General features: G+C 46.3%; 4 protein-coding genes across 6 annotated transcripts; 3 read left to right on the top strand and 1 right to left on the bottom strand.

Moving 5' to 3' along the window:
- Nucleotides 1-4,729: 4,729 nt before the first annotated feature.
- GL218_03057 (uncharacterized protein) lies at nucleotides 4,730-5,324 on the top strand (the record flags this gene model as incomplete). 2 transcript variants are annotated; one of them, XM_033579602.1, is made up of 2 exons in its annotated part: nucleotides 4,730-4,949; nucleotides 5,143-5,324. In XM_033579602.1, the coding sequence occupies 2 exons, from the start codon at nucleotides 4,730-4,732 to the stop codon at nucleotides 5,322-5,324; spliced, it is 402 nt and encodes a 133-aa protein (XP_033436549.1). The 2 variants fall into 2 exon arrangements, with proteins under 2 accessions (XP_033436549.1, XP_033436548.1); XM_033579601.1 differs by having other exon boundaries at nucleotides 4,730-4,988.
- A 106-nt stretch (nucleotides 5,325-5,430) lies between these two features.
- On the top strand, nucleotides 5,431-7,033 carry GL218_03056 (uncharacterized protein; the record flags this gene model as incomplete). Its single annotated transcript, XM_033579600.1, has 2 exons — nucleotides 5,431-6,927; nucleotides 6,989-7,033. The coding sequence occupies 2 exons, from the start codon at nucleotides 5,431-5,433 to the stop codon at nucleotides 7,031-7,033; spliced, it is 1,542 nt and encodes a 513-aa protein (XP_033436547.1).
- A 599-nt stretch (nucleotides 7,034-7,632) lies between these two features.
- Nucleotides 7,633-8,391, bottom strand: GL218_03055 (Riboflavin kinase; the record flags this gene model as incomplete). 2 transcript variants are annotated; one of them, XM_033579599.1, is made up of 2 exons in its annotated part: nucleotides 7,633-7,745; nucleotides 8,043-8,391. In XM_033579599.1, the coding sequence occupies 2 exons, from the start codon at nucleotides 8,389-8,391 to the stop codon at nucleotides 7,633-7,635; spliced, it is 462 nt and encodes a 153-aa protein (XP_033436552.1). The 2 variants fall into 2 exon arrangements, with proteins under 2 accessions (XP_033436552.1, XP_033436551.1); XM_033579598.1 differs by lacking the exon at nucleotides 7,633-7,745 and having other exon boundaries at nucleotides 7,921-8,391.
- Nucleotides 8,392-12,816: 4,425 nt separating this feature from the next.
- On the top strand, nucleotides 12,817-15,636 carry GL218_03054 (Beta-mannosidase A; the record flags this gene model as incomplete). Its single annotated transcript, XM_033579597.1, has 1 exon — nucleotides 12,817-15,636. One exon carries the CDS (start codon nucleotides 12,817-12,819, stop codon nucleotides 15,634-15,636), a length of 2,820 nt encoding a protein of 939 aa, XP_033436550.1.
- Nucleotides 15,637-15,776: the final 140 nt, after the last annotated feature.

Raw genomic sequence — 15,776 nt, 5'->3', positions numbered from 1 at the left:
ACACTGTCTATAAACCGCCAAGAATATGTAGGGCCTAAGCCTTTCAGCCTAACGTAACTCATGATGTTGAAGACTACCAGTGCGAGTCCGTGATGGAAACTTCGATGATACTGCCGTGATACAAAGACAGGGTACGTAGTCGAAAGTCTCCCCCCAATACTTTTGTAATCGCTTTGTCAGATTCCTGCGGACCATCGTGATCTTGCATGTCCGAAGCAACTTTTCCAAGTTAAAGTTCTGTGTGACTTGTTGGGATGAACTGTAGAACACCTCATTATAGGTAACGCAATTCTCATGTGCAGCATGCTTCGAACCGTGACATCATGTGTAATACCACGACGAGTGACTGCAATATCAAGACGCAATGAACGCCCACGTCTTCATGAGTTGTTCATGTCTAGGACCGTTGTTACTGTCTCGAGCCGGGCTGCATTTGGAAGAGCGCTTCCCAAGTTACACGAAGCTTGTAGCCGTTCAGCTGCTTCCCCAGGGAATTGTTATTCTTGATGAGCTTTTGGCTTTCTAGCCACTTGCCACAAATTTTTGAGAGGCACACTAGCCACTTAGGTAGTAATCTGTCCCTACATTACCTCTTCCATGGCTTCCTGTCTTCTCTAAGTCGTGTAGCCTAGATTATATTGCAACGCGCGAGGGTCGTATGCAGGTGAAACACGTGACTTTAATTATAAACTGGTCGGCCTGTAAACACAGCTCTTGGGCTACTCAAATGCCGTGCTTTTGGAGTTCAAGTATAACTGATCGGTGCTATTGCATGATCCTCCAGAGGATTGACATGCTGTGTCGCCCCAGTCCATCTGGCCAAGAGCAGGGCTGATATGCCCTATGATATCCTACGATGGAAGCAGTGCCGGCGTTAAAAAAAGATGCGACTATACTAGTGGAAGGACCGCATCTACTATCCACGACGGGTATAAAGGGAATAACAAGCCTTCAATGAGGTTGCATTCCGCAATAACAACAGCGCGCTATTCATGCAATGCACGACATTGCAGCAGCGGACGGTTGGCGCCGTGGACTACATGGAGTTGGGTAAGCGATCTGAGATGGACAAGACTATATCGAAGCTGTAAAGCTGTATAGGGTTTCCGTATATGTGGGCAACCTATCTTGGCTATGAATGCTATTGTATCGTGATAATGACGGGTAAAGCGATAGTAATACATATTGCATGCAACCGCTTGTTGAAATAGTCGCGAATGGATGATCTAGAAGTCGGATGTGGACTTTCCTTGGTCACACTGATGGTGATCACTACATATTGCCCTTTGAGTGGCGGTATAACGAAAGATGAAGGTCTCTTGCAGTGAAGATCTTCAGGTACCCCGGAGAATTCGGGAAGGTTGGCGATAGGATGAGGACGACCCAGCGGGCGACAGAAAGTCTAGATCAGCATGGTGACCTTCCTATTTCACTGGGATTTAGCGGGCAGCGAGCGTAGCAACAACATTGGAGCATCTGCAAAGAACGAAGGAATCTCTGTATGTAACAATTCATCCATCGATTCCACGTCCCAAGTGACGCGTCCAAGAGAAAGCTTCGACTGGTCCCGTTGGAATCTGATTGGTCCCTATCAAATTTTGACTGCATGTGCATATGGATTGACCCATGATAAACATGGCTGGGACAATGATTCGGCATTGCATTGTACATCTTCCTTCCCAGTCAGGCTCGGCACAACGGAGAAGTAGGCCATGATTCGACAAAAGCTCGCTCGCTTGCGTTGGTTATATTCAGCCACCGCTATGCATGTATAGAGCGCCATTCTTTCTGACGAAAGGGGGGCCAATTTGGAGCTGTTATTGTTGTTATTGGATTATACGTACGTACCGATGGTCCATTCATAGTGGCCCCGTGTAGATTTATATCAGAGATAGTATACGTGTATGTAGGAAGAAATAGAGGATAGACGCCGGCGTGCTCACCTGCTAGAACTGGAAGAAATGAGCGCACGGGAGTATCGTCCGGGATGAAATAGCGGAACGGAGAAAGGGGTAGTGGAAGGGTTGGACGACTCGCAACTTGTGCTAAAAAAAAAGAGAATGGAGAATATAGAATGAAGTACCTACCTAAATACATGTATGAAAGTGTCTTCGTGCTTACTGGCATTTAATTGATACCAATTTGGAATTCGTATATGTAGGTACCTAATATACCCCTGAGTTAGACAGGTATACAGGAAAGTACAATTGAATATCTAAAACTGTCTGGGTTACCTGTTTAAGAGGCAAATAGCTACTTACAGTACCTACCTACCTCATACATAACATAACATACTTGCGGTAAGGAAAGAAACAAAGAGATGAGAGTAAGGTTATAGCAACACATACAATGTACATCTATACCACATACATGTATACCTACTAATATATGAGGCATGTTATGTACCTCCTTGAGTGCCTCCTATTGATCCTCTACATATCTGAGGTACATACCTAAAGGTATCCAATCTTAGATGCATCAAATACAGCATGTATTAGGTGCGATAACAATTCATTCACACTTCGCTTATTACATAGCAACATGTAAATAAGTAAGGTGGTATGCTTAGATAGACCATGATCTGCCAAGATACAGGTATTTGGCTTGTCTGGGGAAGCGCTGCATCAACGGTAAAGAGCCCTGCCGGGACTCGTCAGGCTTGGGGTGGGTGAAAGGACACCTAAAAATGATGTCGTGCAAGGTCTCACGTTTTTTATAGTTAGTAATCCAAGTTTGTAGCGTGGTTCGAATCGTATCCTTGGCAACAATTCTTGGCGTTGGTTGGTCCGTGCCTGACTGGTCCATTAGGCCTTGTGGGGCTATCTACTGCATTAGGACATGCAGTTTTAGGTCTAGCTTTGCTTGGCTTTTTCGCTTTTTTGTTCCTTTCTGATAAATGCTTTTCTTGTTCTCTTATGGGACTCTCTAGGAAAATCCACTTACCATATCGGCAAACCGGCTTTTTCTCCATCTACAATTAACTCGGCTTACATGCGATAAAGAGAAAAATGAAGAATTTAAAAGTGTGTGCCTAAAGAGGGGAAGAAATAAATTCAATAACAAAATCGACAAAATGAAAATGAATTAAAGTTCAGATGATTTTATGAACCCCGCAATTCGGTTGAAGGACCAGAGGGACTACAATTTGAGAATGCGGAAATGCAGTAGCCAATAAGGTTGCCCTCTTTCCTCTTTCTCGGCTTACCACTCTACCGACCGATATCGTCAATTCTTTTTTTATTATCTATTTTTTTTTCAGGTCTGCTGGCTCACCAAGCTTCGAGGCCCGTGTCATTGGGTCATTGGTGTCGACATCAACTTCTTACTAACCTCACTCTTCCATCTTCTTTAACTTTTGCGCCACCGCCGTTTGATACCAATTGATTGGCGCTACAACCTTTGAATATGAAAAATTCCGACTACTGACATTTCTTCGTCAATATTGTATCATTACAATATTACGTTTCGGCTATTTTAATTCTCGCTCTGCTTTCGCTTGATCTGGTCGCTTAGGTAGAGCTCTCCGTTCTGTTCACTCAGTTCACCCAGTTCGTCGTCGATCATCGAGTCGCTGGATGCATTCGTACCAAATCTCCTGTGCAGCTCTCGCCATACTCGACCACCCTCGCAAAGCCGCGCAGCAATAACGCATACGCAGTAGCCTACCTACCTTCTTACCTGCGTATGGTACATTAGTTACATAGGTCGCCGATCCAAAGTAAATACATACATCCATATACATACGCATATATACCACACATATCTTACACATATACACACATATACATACATATATACATACAACCTGCTTCAAGCTACCTCTTCATATCTCCGCCCTCCTTTCTACCCCCCCTCCCCCTTCAGGTGTTCTATTCATATCCGAATCGCCGACGACAAAACAAAAACTCTGTGCGCCCCAGTACCAAATGCGAACAAGCTCAGAAGTTGCGGCTAGCTGCATCACCGTCGACCATCCCGCATACCACCCCAGCCAGACGCCCCAGTGCCTTATCCGTCGCCGCGTGACTCCATGAGCAAAGACCTGTCCCCCCGCGCAGCCCGGCCCGTTCTAATTCTTGTTCAAACGAAATAAATCCCCCCCCCCGCGATCTGTACGAACAGAACGGATAGACCCGCTCGACGGGGCCCCCAGCAAGCCTTGTCCCCGTTGCACAAGGAACGCCTCTTTGTAACGGGGAACGGGGAACTAGCCCATTGGCGTCCGCCTTGCTTGACTACGCTGAATACGAGCGGCCTGTCGTTGCGCCGTGCTTGTGCAAGCCTTCTTGGGGGGGGTACTGGCCCCTAGACACGGCTGTCGCACCGCGGCAGCGTACAGCGCCATAATACCTAAGCTAGCGTCTCACGCAGTATCTTTAGCTCGTCATTACCTCCAGCTTCGATAAACATCTTCTCGGGCAACTTCATTGGCTTGCATACGCCACCAAAGTCGATTGCTACTGGACCACGATCCAAGCCGAGGGTCTGTGCTGAAGTTGAAGCTAAGAGGCGGTGGGAAGACTGAACTAGTGCTTGAAATAGGGATATTGAAATTCTGAGAGGGCCCCCCTGGCTCTGACTGTGATTACTCCTGCGGGGATTCGCAAAATTCAGCTATTTGTTGTTCTGAATCAGTGTGGTTGTGCCAGACTATCCTGGGACTTGCATTGCCATACCTTTCATCCGCGTGGAAAGCTGAAAAGGAGCTATTCTATATAACTAAGACAGGATGCCGGAAGACGTTGAGGCAAATGGGACAGAGGTCTCAGATGCCTTGTCCGATAATGAGAACGAGTACGACGACATGGAACAACGTATCAAGGACGAAGATGCTAAGATGACTGACCAAAACACGTCGCCTGAGCCTGGCAGCGCCGACCATTCAGGAGAGGTCAAGAAGAAGTACGATCCTAAAGACCCCCACCGTCCAAGAAGAAAGAAGGCGAGGCGTGCGTGTTATGCTTGCCAGAGAGCCCATCTCACATGCGGTAAGTCTCAGCCCTATGCCTATGTGCCTAGGCCTGCATCGCAGTCCAACTGTCTCAACGACCCCACAGTTGAGCTACAGCCAATGTGTCTCAGCATGAATCGAGTCGAGACACCATGAAGCTAGACTGAGTAGATTTGCTAACACTTTAGTAGGAGATGAGCGTCCATGCCAAAGGTGCATAAAACGCGGTCTTGCGGACGCCTGCCAAGACGGGGTCCGGAAGAAAGCCAAATATCTTCACGATGCTCCTCCGGAGGCTTTAAGACCGGTTTTGAGGACCGACTTACAACCCGGCGGTTCATACAAAGCCCACGAATGGGAGACACCTGTCTAATGGAAATTCCGAAACGTCGCCGTATTATTCGGAAGCTTCCAACTCGTCTACCTACTCTATATTCAATGGCAATACTCAGGGCCAACTATCATCACTTTCCGACAACATGTCTTTCGCTAACCAGCATTCTCCGGTAACGCCTGGGTTTCAGCCGCCGAACACATCAAGAGCAGCACAGATAGGCTCTATGCAAGTTCCTCAAGTGTCTAGTGAGATGGGCCATAACTTCTCAACTGCCTTATTTGATCCCAGCAATCCCGCGATATTCAATTTTGACCTCGAAGGCCTGAATTTTGGGAACCATTACGGCGCGCTTGAATTTGAGATGCTTGGCCATATGTCTTCTGGGGCCGCGGAGGCTCCTCCCAGAGACGCTATAGCTCATCCTCCCGGGACGGATGTTAACTACGGATCTACGCCAGTATATCGAAATGGGGTCAATCAATATAATCATAATCATATATATGAGAATGGCATGAACGACGGCTTCATGAACGTTGATCCTAGCAACGGCGGCACATATCCGGGTAATCTGCAGCATGGCTTGCCTCATGCGTACGCCGTGGCGGCCGCCGGACCGACGCCAAATAGTCTAGCGAGTCCAAGCACAGACAATACGTCAAGCCCGCAACCCACAGGCTATGGATTCGATAAGTCGCCAACTGCAAGCACCTATACACCTGCCAGCTCTCAACCAATCGCTCAACCTACACGACCAAAACCAAAGTCCTCTGGTTCCACGGGCCGGTTTGGGCCTCAGTCTATTTTAGGCAAACGACAACGCGACCCATCTGCGATCTATGACACTGTCACTGAGCCCTATCCATATCTTACTGGGTTTCATAATCTGATCGCATTTGTTCAGCGAAGGTTTTCCGCCAATAAGACTCTACGCATTGCCAAGTCTCTTGCTAGTATCCGACCCTCATTCATTGCATGCACAAGGAATCTTAATCGGCAAGATCTTATTTTCATGGAAAAATGCCTACAGCGGACTTTATTCGAATACGAAGACTTCATGGGTCATTGCTCCGCGCCAACTATTGTCTGCCGAAGAACTGGAGAAGTGGCGGCTGTAAACAAAGAATTCATTGCTCTGACTGGATGGACCAAAAACATACTGCTAGGAAAAGAACCTAACATGAACGTTAATAATGGTCGGTCGGGATCCGAGTTGAGTAGCCTCGGTAGCACAGGCAAGTCCGAGTACACTACGCCGCGGCTAAGAACAGCCCAACCAGACTTGGGCAAGGCCTCGGAAGGCAAGATACAGCCGGCCTTCATTGCAGAGTTTATGGACGATGATAGTGTGGTTCAATTCTACGAAGATTTCGCTCAGTTGGCCTTTGGCGATAGTCGCGGCCATGTCACGAGAAAATGCCGACTCCTCAAATATCGAACGAAGGAAATGAGCGAGCCTTTAAGCAGTGACGAATCGACTCACAAGGACCGGCGCAACAGTAGCATTCTGAGCAATAGGGTCACGCGGATAGATGGAGAACACGGGATCTCCAAACTCGAAAAGGATGGTAAAATCGACTGCACATTCTGCTGGACTATCAAGCGCGATGTTTTTGATATACCAATGCTGATTGTCATGAATGTGAGTTTTTTTTTCATTATTGTGCCCACCTGGATTGATAGATTTGCTAACTCCATTCTAGTTCTTACCGTGTTACTACCGCAATCAGGACCAATTGGCTGTATAGAGATAGGCCAGTTGGAGCACACGTATAGAGGCATGCACATTCTTGATTTGTTCATTTCTAGTTCACGGGACTACTATATATAGCATGGGTGGCGTTTTGGATGGAGCTCGTATTTAAGAGCTCTTCTCCCTTTGAAGGGAGCTGGTCATAATGCATGTTATCTCAGGGCTCAACATAGGGTAGACCGGCATAGAGCATGGGTTTCAAAATCGGTTTTACAACCGAGCCACCATGAATTTCATTGACTTATTCTAAGATACCAAAAATTCAGCACATCTTTGTTCTATGCACTGAACGCCCATCCAATAAGTTACTCGATCAATACTTGGTCTTGTATAGAAGAACCGCATCTAACACGTCTCACGTGCGGCTGAGAATATCCGGGAATTTCCAACGAGAATGCCTCGGGACGGGACAATTCGGGTAATCCGCCTCCCTTACCACCCTTACCCCCCCTTTGCCCCTCCTGATCGCATTACCCATGTCGCATGCTTATGATATATTGCCTAGTAGTAGTAAGAAAAACAGGATATATCATATATACGTAGGTTGATAGATAAGTATCCCAGCAATACGATACATAGGCAGGTAGTCTATCCCTATGACTCCCTAACGAGCCAAGAGCCATCAAACTCGCCTGTGACGCCATCCGCAGTGCCTTCGCGCGGGGTCCAAGCGGGGCGCGCGAGGCTCTGGCGCGCTACTTCGCAGTCTACGTTGATGTCGGTGATAAGCGCATCGAGGGAGGCGTAGTCGCGCTCCTCGCGCCGAAGCGAGGATCAGCAGGCGCATAGGCGCGTCATAGAAGTCGGCGCCGAATTCGCGCAGTACGTGCACTTCGGCGGAGCGCACCGAGTTCTTGTAGAAAGGGTTGTAGCCGATGGACATTACCATGGGGTAGATCTGCCAGCGCTTTTGCGACGTCGGTGCGGAAGAGGAGGTGGTATCGGTAGTGATAGTGGTAGTGGAGTTGGGCGCCTCTTCGGTGGTGGAAGAAGTGTTGACGGACGTTGTCGTCGTGGGAGGAGGTGGGTGAGAGGCGGGAGGTGCGTTGGCGGCAGCGGGGGGTTAGAGCGATGGCGGGGTTCGTGGGTTTGGTTTTGGGCATCGCTGGCGTCTTGTCGGTCGGGATGAGATGACGGTAGAGCTAGCGCGGCGTAGCCGAAGTATACTCCTGACTTTGCGCTGGCGATCCAAGGCGTAGCGACCGAGTCGACAGGAAGGTTGGCTGTTGGGATCCCGAGCTCTTTGGACCCGCGGCCGAAGCCGGATATGACGGTGCCTTCCATGCGCAGCGGGTACGGGGGCTCCGGACCCGAGTCTGCGTATAGAATCCGCGGACGATCCTCGGCTACCATGGCGTCGATCTCTGACGTGGGTTTAAGGGATATTGGTAGTACTATAATTGATTGGATGATGTTGCACTAATTGGCGTTTGCAGGAAGTAGTTGTCTCTGATGCGGGATGAAGATGTTTAAGATTGACGGCGGGGATTTTCTATATCTTGTCTTTGTATATTAAAACTTGATTATTCCGTATCTACCGTATAGGAAAGTTGCACTTAGGTATTCTAGTTGACAATCATAACTCGGATCTATATAACAATATGAAGAAGGGGTATTATGTATGAAGCTTGCTCAGTAAATGATGGCTCCTCATGGACGTCGATAGAATTGAACGCATAGTGGGGGATTGACATGTAAGTCACAGATTAGATAAGCCTTATATTATCGATAACAGGTTACAACAATGGGATGGAACTTATAGTTTCATTATGTCTTACCTATTTGAATAAAAGTTTTGATATTGATTGGTCGGCTATAAAGCTTAATCTAGTACTAGAAAAATATAAAATCAGGTACACTACGTGTTCGACTTGTTATATATTGAATATCTGGGAACTTTTAATAACTTAACTACCTAGTTAACAAGTAACTTAGTTACTTGTTAAGATATATTGTTAACCTTATTTTAACGCGCTCAACATAGTCACCATAAAGTATGACTGGCATTCATGTAATCTTAAGTAGCTATTTTAAGAATTAGATACAATTATTTAACAGGAATAAATTTACATAGCTTGTTAAGAGTATTTTAGCAAAGAGGTCTTCAATAAGCGCTATAACATTTTATTTGGGTTCTTACCCTTCAGACATAATAGTAAGAAGACCTACGAGGCCTATGCTTATCCCTGTTCGCATATGCGAAGGTGATCTTTATAATATTCTTTAGTGCAAATAAAGATATAGTTTTTTACTAAGAATGATTACTTAGACAAGTATTTATGTCACAAAGGATTGTTACTCAGTAAATTTGATGTTGTGACTACACATCGGCAACATTTGCGAACATTGTAACATGTTTATATTAAAAGGCCAACTAAAAATATATAATGATATAAAAACACAATAGCGCTTCGTAGGCGCTTTGACGTATATCAAACCCTATTTCATCCGATGTAAAAAAGAAAAAGCTTGACCGGTACTAAGATAAGTATAATATGAGGTAGGTAGTTGTATTCAATTTAAACTACTTAATGCTTTACCGCAATGCAAAGCCTCATGCGTGGGTTTCACTAGCTCACACATTTATCAAATCTAGATATTACTATTACTGTAACTATAATAACGACTCTTGCTATGAACTGGCGCAGTGCCAAAAGCATATGCTAGATTATGACACATGGGCATAGAATCCCCATTTAAACATAATGTGTGACGCCCCAAAGAATAGTAAAGATTCGAATTTCGTTTCTAACTTTTGCTCACACCAACAAGCTGTCCTCTTATTCCAGAAGACACCTCTCTACTTTCATATTCTTTCTACATCATCCTACATATCTTCTACACATCCCTGACTTCTACCTTTTGGCTGCAAAAGCTTGGATATTTGCTCCAATACCCTTCGATAAAACATTATTGATCACCGACATCCCTCCGAGATTTCTTTTTTTTTTATAAAAAGAAAAAGAAAAAGCCACTTCCTTTCAAAATAACCCTATACACTATAATGACTATGTCTAAGACAAGTATATGTGACCCAGATGGGTTCACTCTAGTATCGAATGCCCGTAAACAACGTAAACGAACTACACCCGATCAAAAAAACAACGACAACGACAACTGGCAAGATGGCGATATTGCGTTCTTCAAGCCACATTACGAATTCTCCAAGACGGCATATAACACCTTAATCAAGACCAAATACCTAAGTCAAATGGCGACAAACCACCCGGTAATAAGTAAGTACACTACCTAATCTTCTAAAATAGTTGATATAAGTTCTATTACTAATTTTTGTAGTCTTGGAACATTCTCAGGATTCAAGATACTACCTGGTTACTACTATCTCGGCATATAACTCTGGACCAGAAAACGATTACCTTCCGCCATGGAAACAGTTACGCCACCGCAGAAAAGACCTTCATGACTTCCGTGCATTTAAGGGCTCAGTAAGGCCCGATAATCGACGCGACTTCCTTCAACTTGAGGGAGGATGCCATCTACCAAAGCCGAAAACATCATGGGTCTATACTCGCAATGCATATGTGGTTCCATCGTCGACACTTAAGAAGTTCGAAAAGTTCCAAGGAGTACCGCGAATGACTCAAGAGAGCCTTGACGACCTCCTTGACCATTTTATGGAGGACCGTAACTTCGAAAACCGCTGGACTAACCCCAAGGTACTTAAAATCCTTGGATCTGAACGAAACAACCTCTCAAGTAACTCCAACCCGGGATTTTCAATACCATTCACATCATTCCCGATTGAATCACCCCTAATATCGGACTTGGCTTTGAAGACTACTACCAAATGGACTCACGGAGCGCCACTATGGAGCGTCATTGCAAGCCGCTCCCCATCTCCGTAAGATGACATGGAAAGGAGTAGCTCACCCTCATCATATTATTTTTAGATGAATCCTAGCGATATTCGCCAGGTTTCCGCCCCTCTAACCACACACGACCAAATCATACCCACAACTTCGACATTTACTAGGAGAATAAGTCGCGAAACTGACAGGAACACAAAACATACCAACCTTGAATTGGTTTCGCCACCAGAACCGCCATATTAAATCCAAGCGAATACTAACTATCTACCGGACATTCGAAGACGACTTAGCGACAAAAAAGAATTAATTGCCCATTGACGTTAGGAAATTCCTTACCAATGTGAACGCCAGCTGTTCTAGTTGGCCTACGTCATATGAGGCGTAAGCAAAATCACCAAATAATGTTGAAGAGAATCGGACCCAATTCCAACTTATACCCCAACGAAACCTTAGCATTGGCATCGCATCCCGAGGGCACGAAAGGAACATAAACTCTAATTTAACTACCTACGCACCGCCAAGCTGGGTGAATTCTCGTTTATAATATGGCACGTGCGCAACTACTATCACGCATTGGCTTCACAGCTTCGGGGCCTCGGAATGCGATACTGGAGATCGCTGTGCCACACAACTAACCAACTAACCAACCAACCACCGCTCGTACCACAGAGAGGATCTTGACCGAGATCTAATACCCACTAGAACCTAGCAGGAACAGCAACTTCGACACTACAACTATATCCACAATATAACTTGGCGTCAGAAATATTTACGAGGAGGAGGGAATACACGAGGCTTGGATATGTCAATGTTAATGTTGGAAAACGAATTGTTTTTCGGATTTGTGAATATTTTACGGGTTTTGTCCTGCAGGCAGGTTTCCCCGTATTCGGCATAAGTTGCCGGCGAATGCGTATTCGAACGGAGATGGCGTTTGGCTGAGAGTATCTTGGAGATGGGAAATGCACCAACTAATACTAGTTCAGTCTAAATTATAGTATTAGAAGATCTATAAAACACTAGATCATGCATAACTACCTGTTAATATGAAAACTCTTGTGACTTCTAATTATCTTCAGTTTCTCTACTCCCGCTTAGTTATCGACGGTTACTATGTTATTCTTTCTGTGTAGTATCGCTTAATATCTCATTGGTTTGATCGTACTCTTGTACTCTTGCGGTTGATGAGTTGAGATTTAAGGAGACGTTGGTAAGTGCTCCGCCAAAAGTGGTTCAACAACCTCGGCCAATGAGATTCAACAAAGCTTCGACCGTAGTTTATTTACATATATCTTCGGAACTAGAAATCATGACACTAACAAAGTAGAGACATTGGTAGAGATTCTTGGGTAAATGGACGTCGGAACTACCTATAAAATACATAACATTAAGTATTGGTGGTCTAGGTTGGGTAGTTATGGGCCCGTACCCTTGATCGAATCCTCCTCCAGCTGGGATTATTATATGAATTCCGAAATAAACTTTCACGTCATGTATTCTTTTATATTAATATCTACCGTGAGTTAACTTATACCAGTTGACTCAATTATTATTTATGGAAGTTCATATCTATCAACTACCTAGGAGGTAGTTACTCATTATTATGTAAAGTTGCCTGAATTCATCGTACGTCTAAGCGATGTGGGGATCTCAAGCTGTCAATATGCGGGTTGGAACCCGCGGATCCAAACAATCGTTGCTGACGTTGTATCGTATTTACATCATCTTGGTATTCGGACCAATGACACTCGTCATCGGTGTGGCGGAGTGAACGTCCACGGTCCCCGTTATGATTCCCGAGCCCGTCTTGACAGGATTGTGGGATTCGAGCCTCGGTTGAAAGGTATATAAAGGCCATGCTGCCTAAGCGTTTCCCTACAGTTATGGCTTATGTCCTCAGAGCTCACTGCCAACTACTTAGCTCGTTCTAAACACGACACCGGACGACATGCGCTTCGCCCACCTCATCGCATCGGCAGCTGTGGCTGCTGCCGCGAACATCGTCGACTTGTCCGACGTAGATTGGACTCTTACGAACGACGAAAAGGATATCTCGGTTCCTGGTAAGGTCCCTTCGCAGACTCACCTGGACCTTTTTGCCGCGAAAATCATAGATGACCCATACCATGGGCTAAACGACTTCGACCTACGATGGGTTGCCATGGCCGACTGGAACTACACTGCTCAAGTCGCTGGATTATCGAAAGAGGAAGGTCTGAGCACTTTCTTGTTGTTTAACGGTCTCGACACATTTGCAAATATTAGCCTCTGTTCCAAATCTGTTGCGAACACAAATAACCAGTTCCGCCAATACTTCTTCGACGTCACCGATATTTTATCCGGCTGTAGTTCCGATTCTCCCGAGCTTCTTGTTGAATTTGGTAGTGCTCCTAGAATCGCCAATGAGCTTGCTGCTCTACCTGGGGCTCCTACTTGGCCTGAAGGCCCTCCTATTGGTCTTGAGATTGAGTTTGAATTCGGGAACCGCCAGTTTATCCGAAAGGAGCAGTCGGATTTCGGCTGGGATTGGGGCCCAGCATTCGCCCCGGCAGGTATCTGGCAGAAGGCATGGATCGTGCAACTTCAAAAGGAGGAGGTCCATGTTCGCAACTCGATATTCGACCTCTATCGCGAGGGTCAATTGAACCTTCTTCCCCCTGACCAGAATGCCAATTGGGTCTTGAACGCCAGCATTGATGTAATCGGCACCGTGCCCGAAGGGGCGACCATGAACTACAAGATCTTCGACCTTGCTACTCAAAAGGAGGTTAGCAGCGGTGACCTGACAGACGTGGAGAATCATAGAGACGTGATCACTGGCAATGTTGTTCTGGACGCCAAGGACTACAAGTTATGGTGGCCGACCGGACTGGGGGCGCAGAACCTTTACAATATTACCGTCGATGTAGTATCTGAGTCGGGCAAGACTCTGGCCTCAGTAGTGAAGCGCTCTGGATTTAGAACGATCATTATGAACATGGGCGAAGTCACGGACGAGGAGATAGCCCAAGGAGTGGCCCCAGGTACCCACTGGCATTTCGAGGTCAACGGCCAAACATTCTACGCCAAGGGTAGCAATTTCATCCCGCCAGATACCTTCTGGCCCCGAGTAACTCCAGAGAAGATCCGGACAATGTTTAATGCGGTAGTCGCTGGAAATATGAACATGCTTCGTGTCTGGGCGGGCGGCGCATATTTACCTGATTTCATATACGACATTGCAGACGAGATGGGCATCTTCCTCTGGTCTGAGTTCCAGTACGGCGATGCTCTTTACCCCGTTGACCCGGACTTCCTCGAGAACGCTCGCGTGGAAGCCGTGTACAATGTCCGTCGTGTTAACCACCATCCTTCGCTAGCTCTCTGGGCCGGTAATAACGAGATCCTGCTCTTGATGATTCTTATTCTCCAAATAATTGCACCAGATGAGCTCGATCACTATAAGCACGACTTCGAGATGTTATTCTTAGACACGTTGGTCCCCGCTGTCTTCGGAAACACCCGTAGTATTAGTTATATGTCGAGTAGTGCGAATACCGGATATTTGTCTCTCAATCACAGCAACCCGAGGCCAATTATCGAGCGATATATGAATGCTACGCCCGGGGAAATCTACGGAAACACTGACTACTACAACTACGATATCTGGCAGGGATTTAACACATCGAGTTATCCTGTTGGTCGATTCGCAGCTGAATTCGGGTTCACCAGTATGCCTAGCATTAACTCGTGGAAGAATGCTGTGGATGAAGAAGATCTATGGTACAACAGTTCAACCATCGTGCTCCGGAACCACCACCAACCTCCCCGTGGGCTTAACACTAGTGATTTCGAGAGGGCGACCCAAGGTATGATTGAAATGACTAACGGTGTGGAGACATACTATCCCACGCCAATGAAGACAGATCCCATTGCCAATTTCTCCGCCTGGTGTCACTCAACGCAGATTTACCAAGCCGACTTCTACAAGAGCCAGATCGAATTCTACCGTATCGGTTCGGGAAGACCCGAGCGCCAGCTCGGAAGCTTGTACTGGCAGCTTCAGGATATCTGGCAGGCGCCGACATGGTCGAGCATTGAGTACGAGGGCCGATGGAAGATCCTGCACAATACCGCCAAGGACATCTACCAATCTGTCATCGTCGCGAACCTCTGGAACGTAACCACCGGCATCCTTGAAATTTACGCAGTGAGCGACCTCTGGGAAGAGACGAAGGGCAAGGCAAGTCTTAGCTGGGTTGGTTGGGATGGCAGCGTTCTCGACGTTGATACAACTGATATCAAGGCGGGAGACGTGGACTTTACTATCGGACCGCTCAACACCACTTTGCTTGCACGAATAGACATGAACAAGTTGAAATTAGACCCGTCTTTTGATGCCAGTAAGGCCGTGCTGGTGGCCAACTTAACGGCTACCGGAACCCCACCGAACAGCGAGGCGACGAAGACTTTCACGCACACCAATTACTACACTCCTACGCCGTTAGCTTCAGCTGCTATAGTTGATCCTGGCGTAAGCGTAGAGTACGACAGCAGCGCTAAAGAGTTCGTGGTCCGAGCCGACAAGGGAACTAGCATCTGGACTTGGGTCAGCGTTGGAGACAAGGATGCCGACGATGTCATCGTCGCTTTCGATCACAACGGATTCCTGCTAAGGAAGGGTGAGGAGAAGCGCATTGGATACAGCGTCATTAGCGATAATGGACAGAAGGCAGGGTGGGAGAGTAGAGTTAGTATTGGTAGTATTTGGGATAATACCTTGTCGTAAGGGGTAAAGGAAAATAGGGGTAGGAAATGAAGTGACAGCACGTAGATAATATTCTAATTCTTATAATAAGATGGTGCTAGCCTTATTTTTATATAAATATAATCTACATTGCCGTATTGCAAGATACTATCACGATATAC

Source organism: Daldinia childiae (assembly GCF_008694065.1).
Source record: "Daldinia childiae strain JS-1345 chromosome Unknown Scaffold3, whole genome shotgun sequence".
Taxonomy (NCBI): Eukaryota; Fungi; Ascomycota; class Sordariomycetes; order Xylariales; family Hypoxylaceae; genus Daldinia; species Daldinia childiae.
Note: the sequence above shows the minus strand (reverse complement) of the source record. Positions and strands in the feature narration are given on the sequence as shown.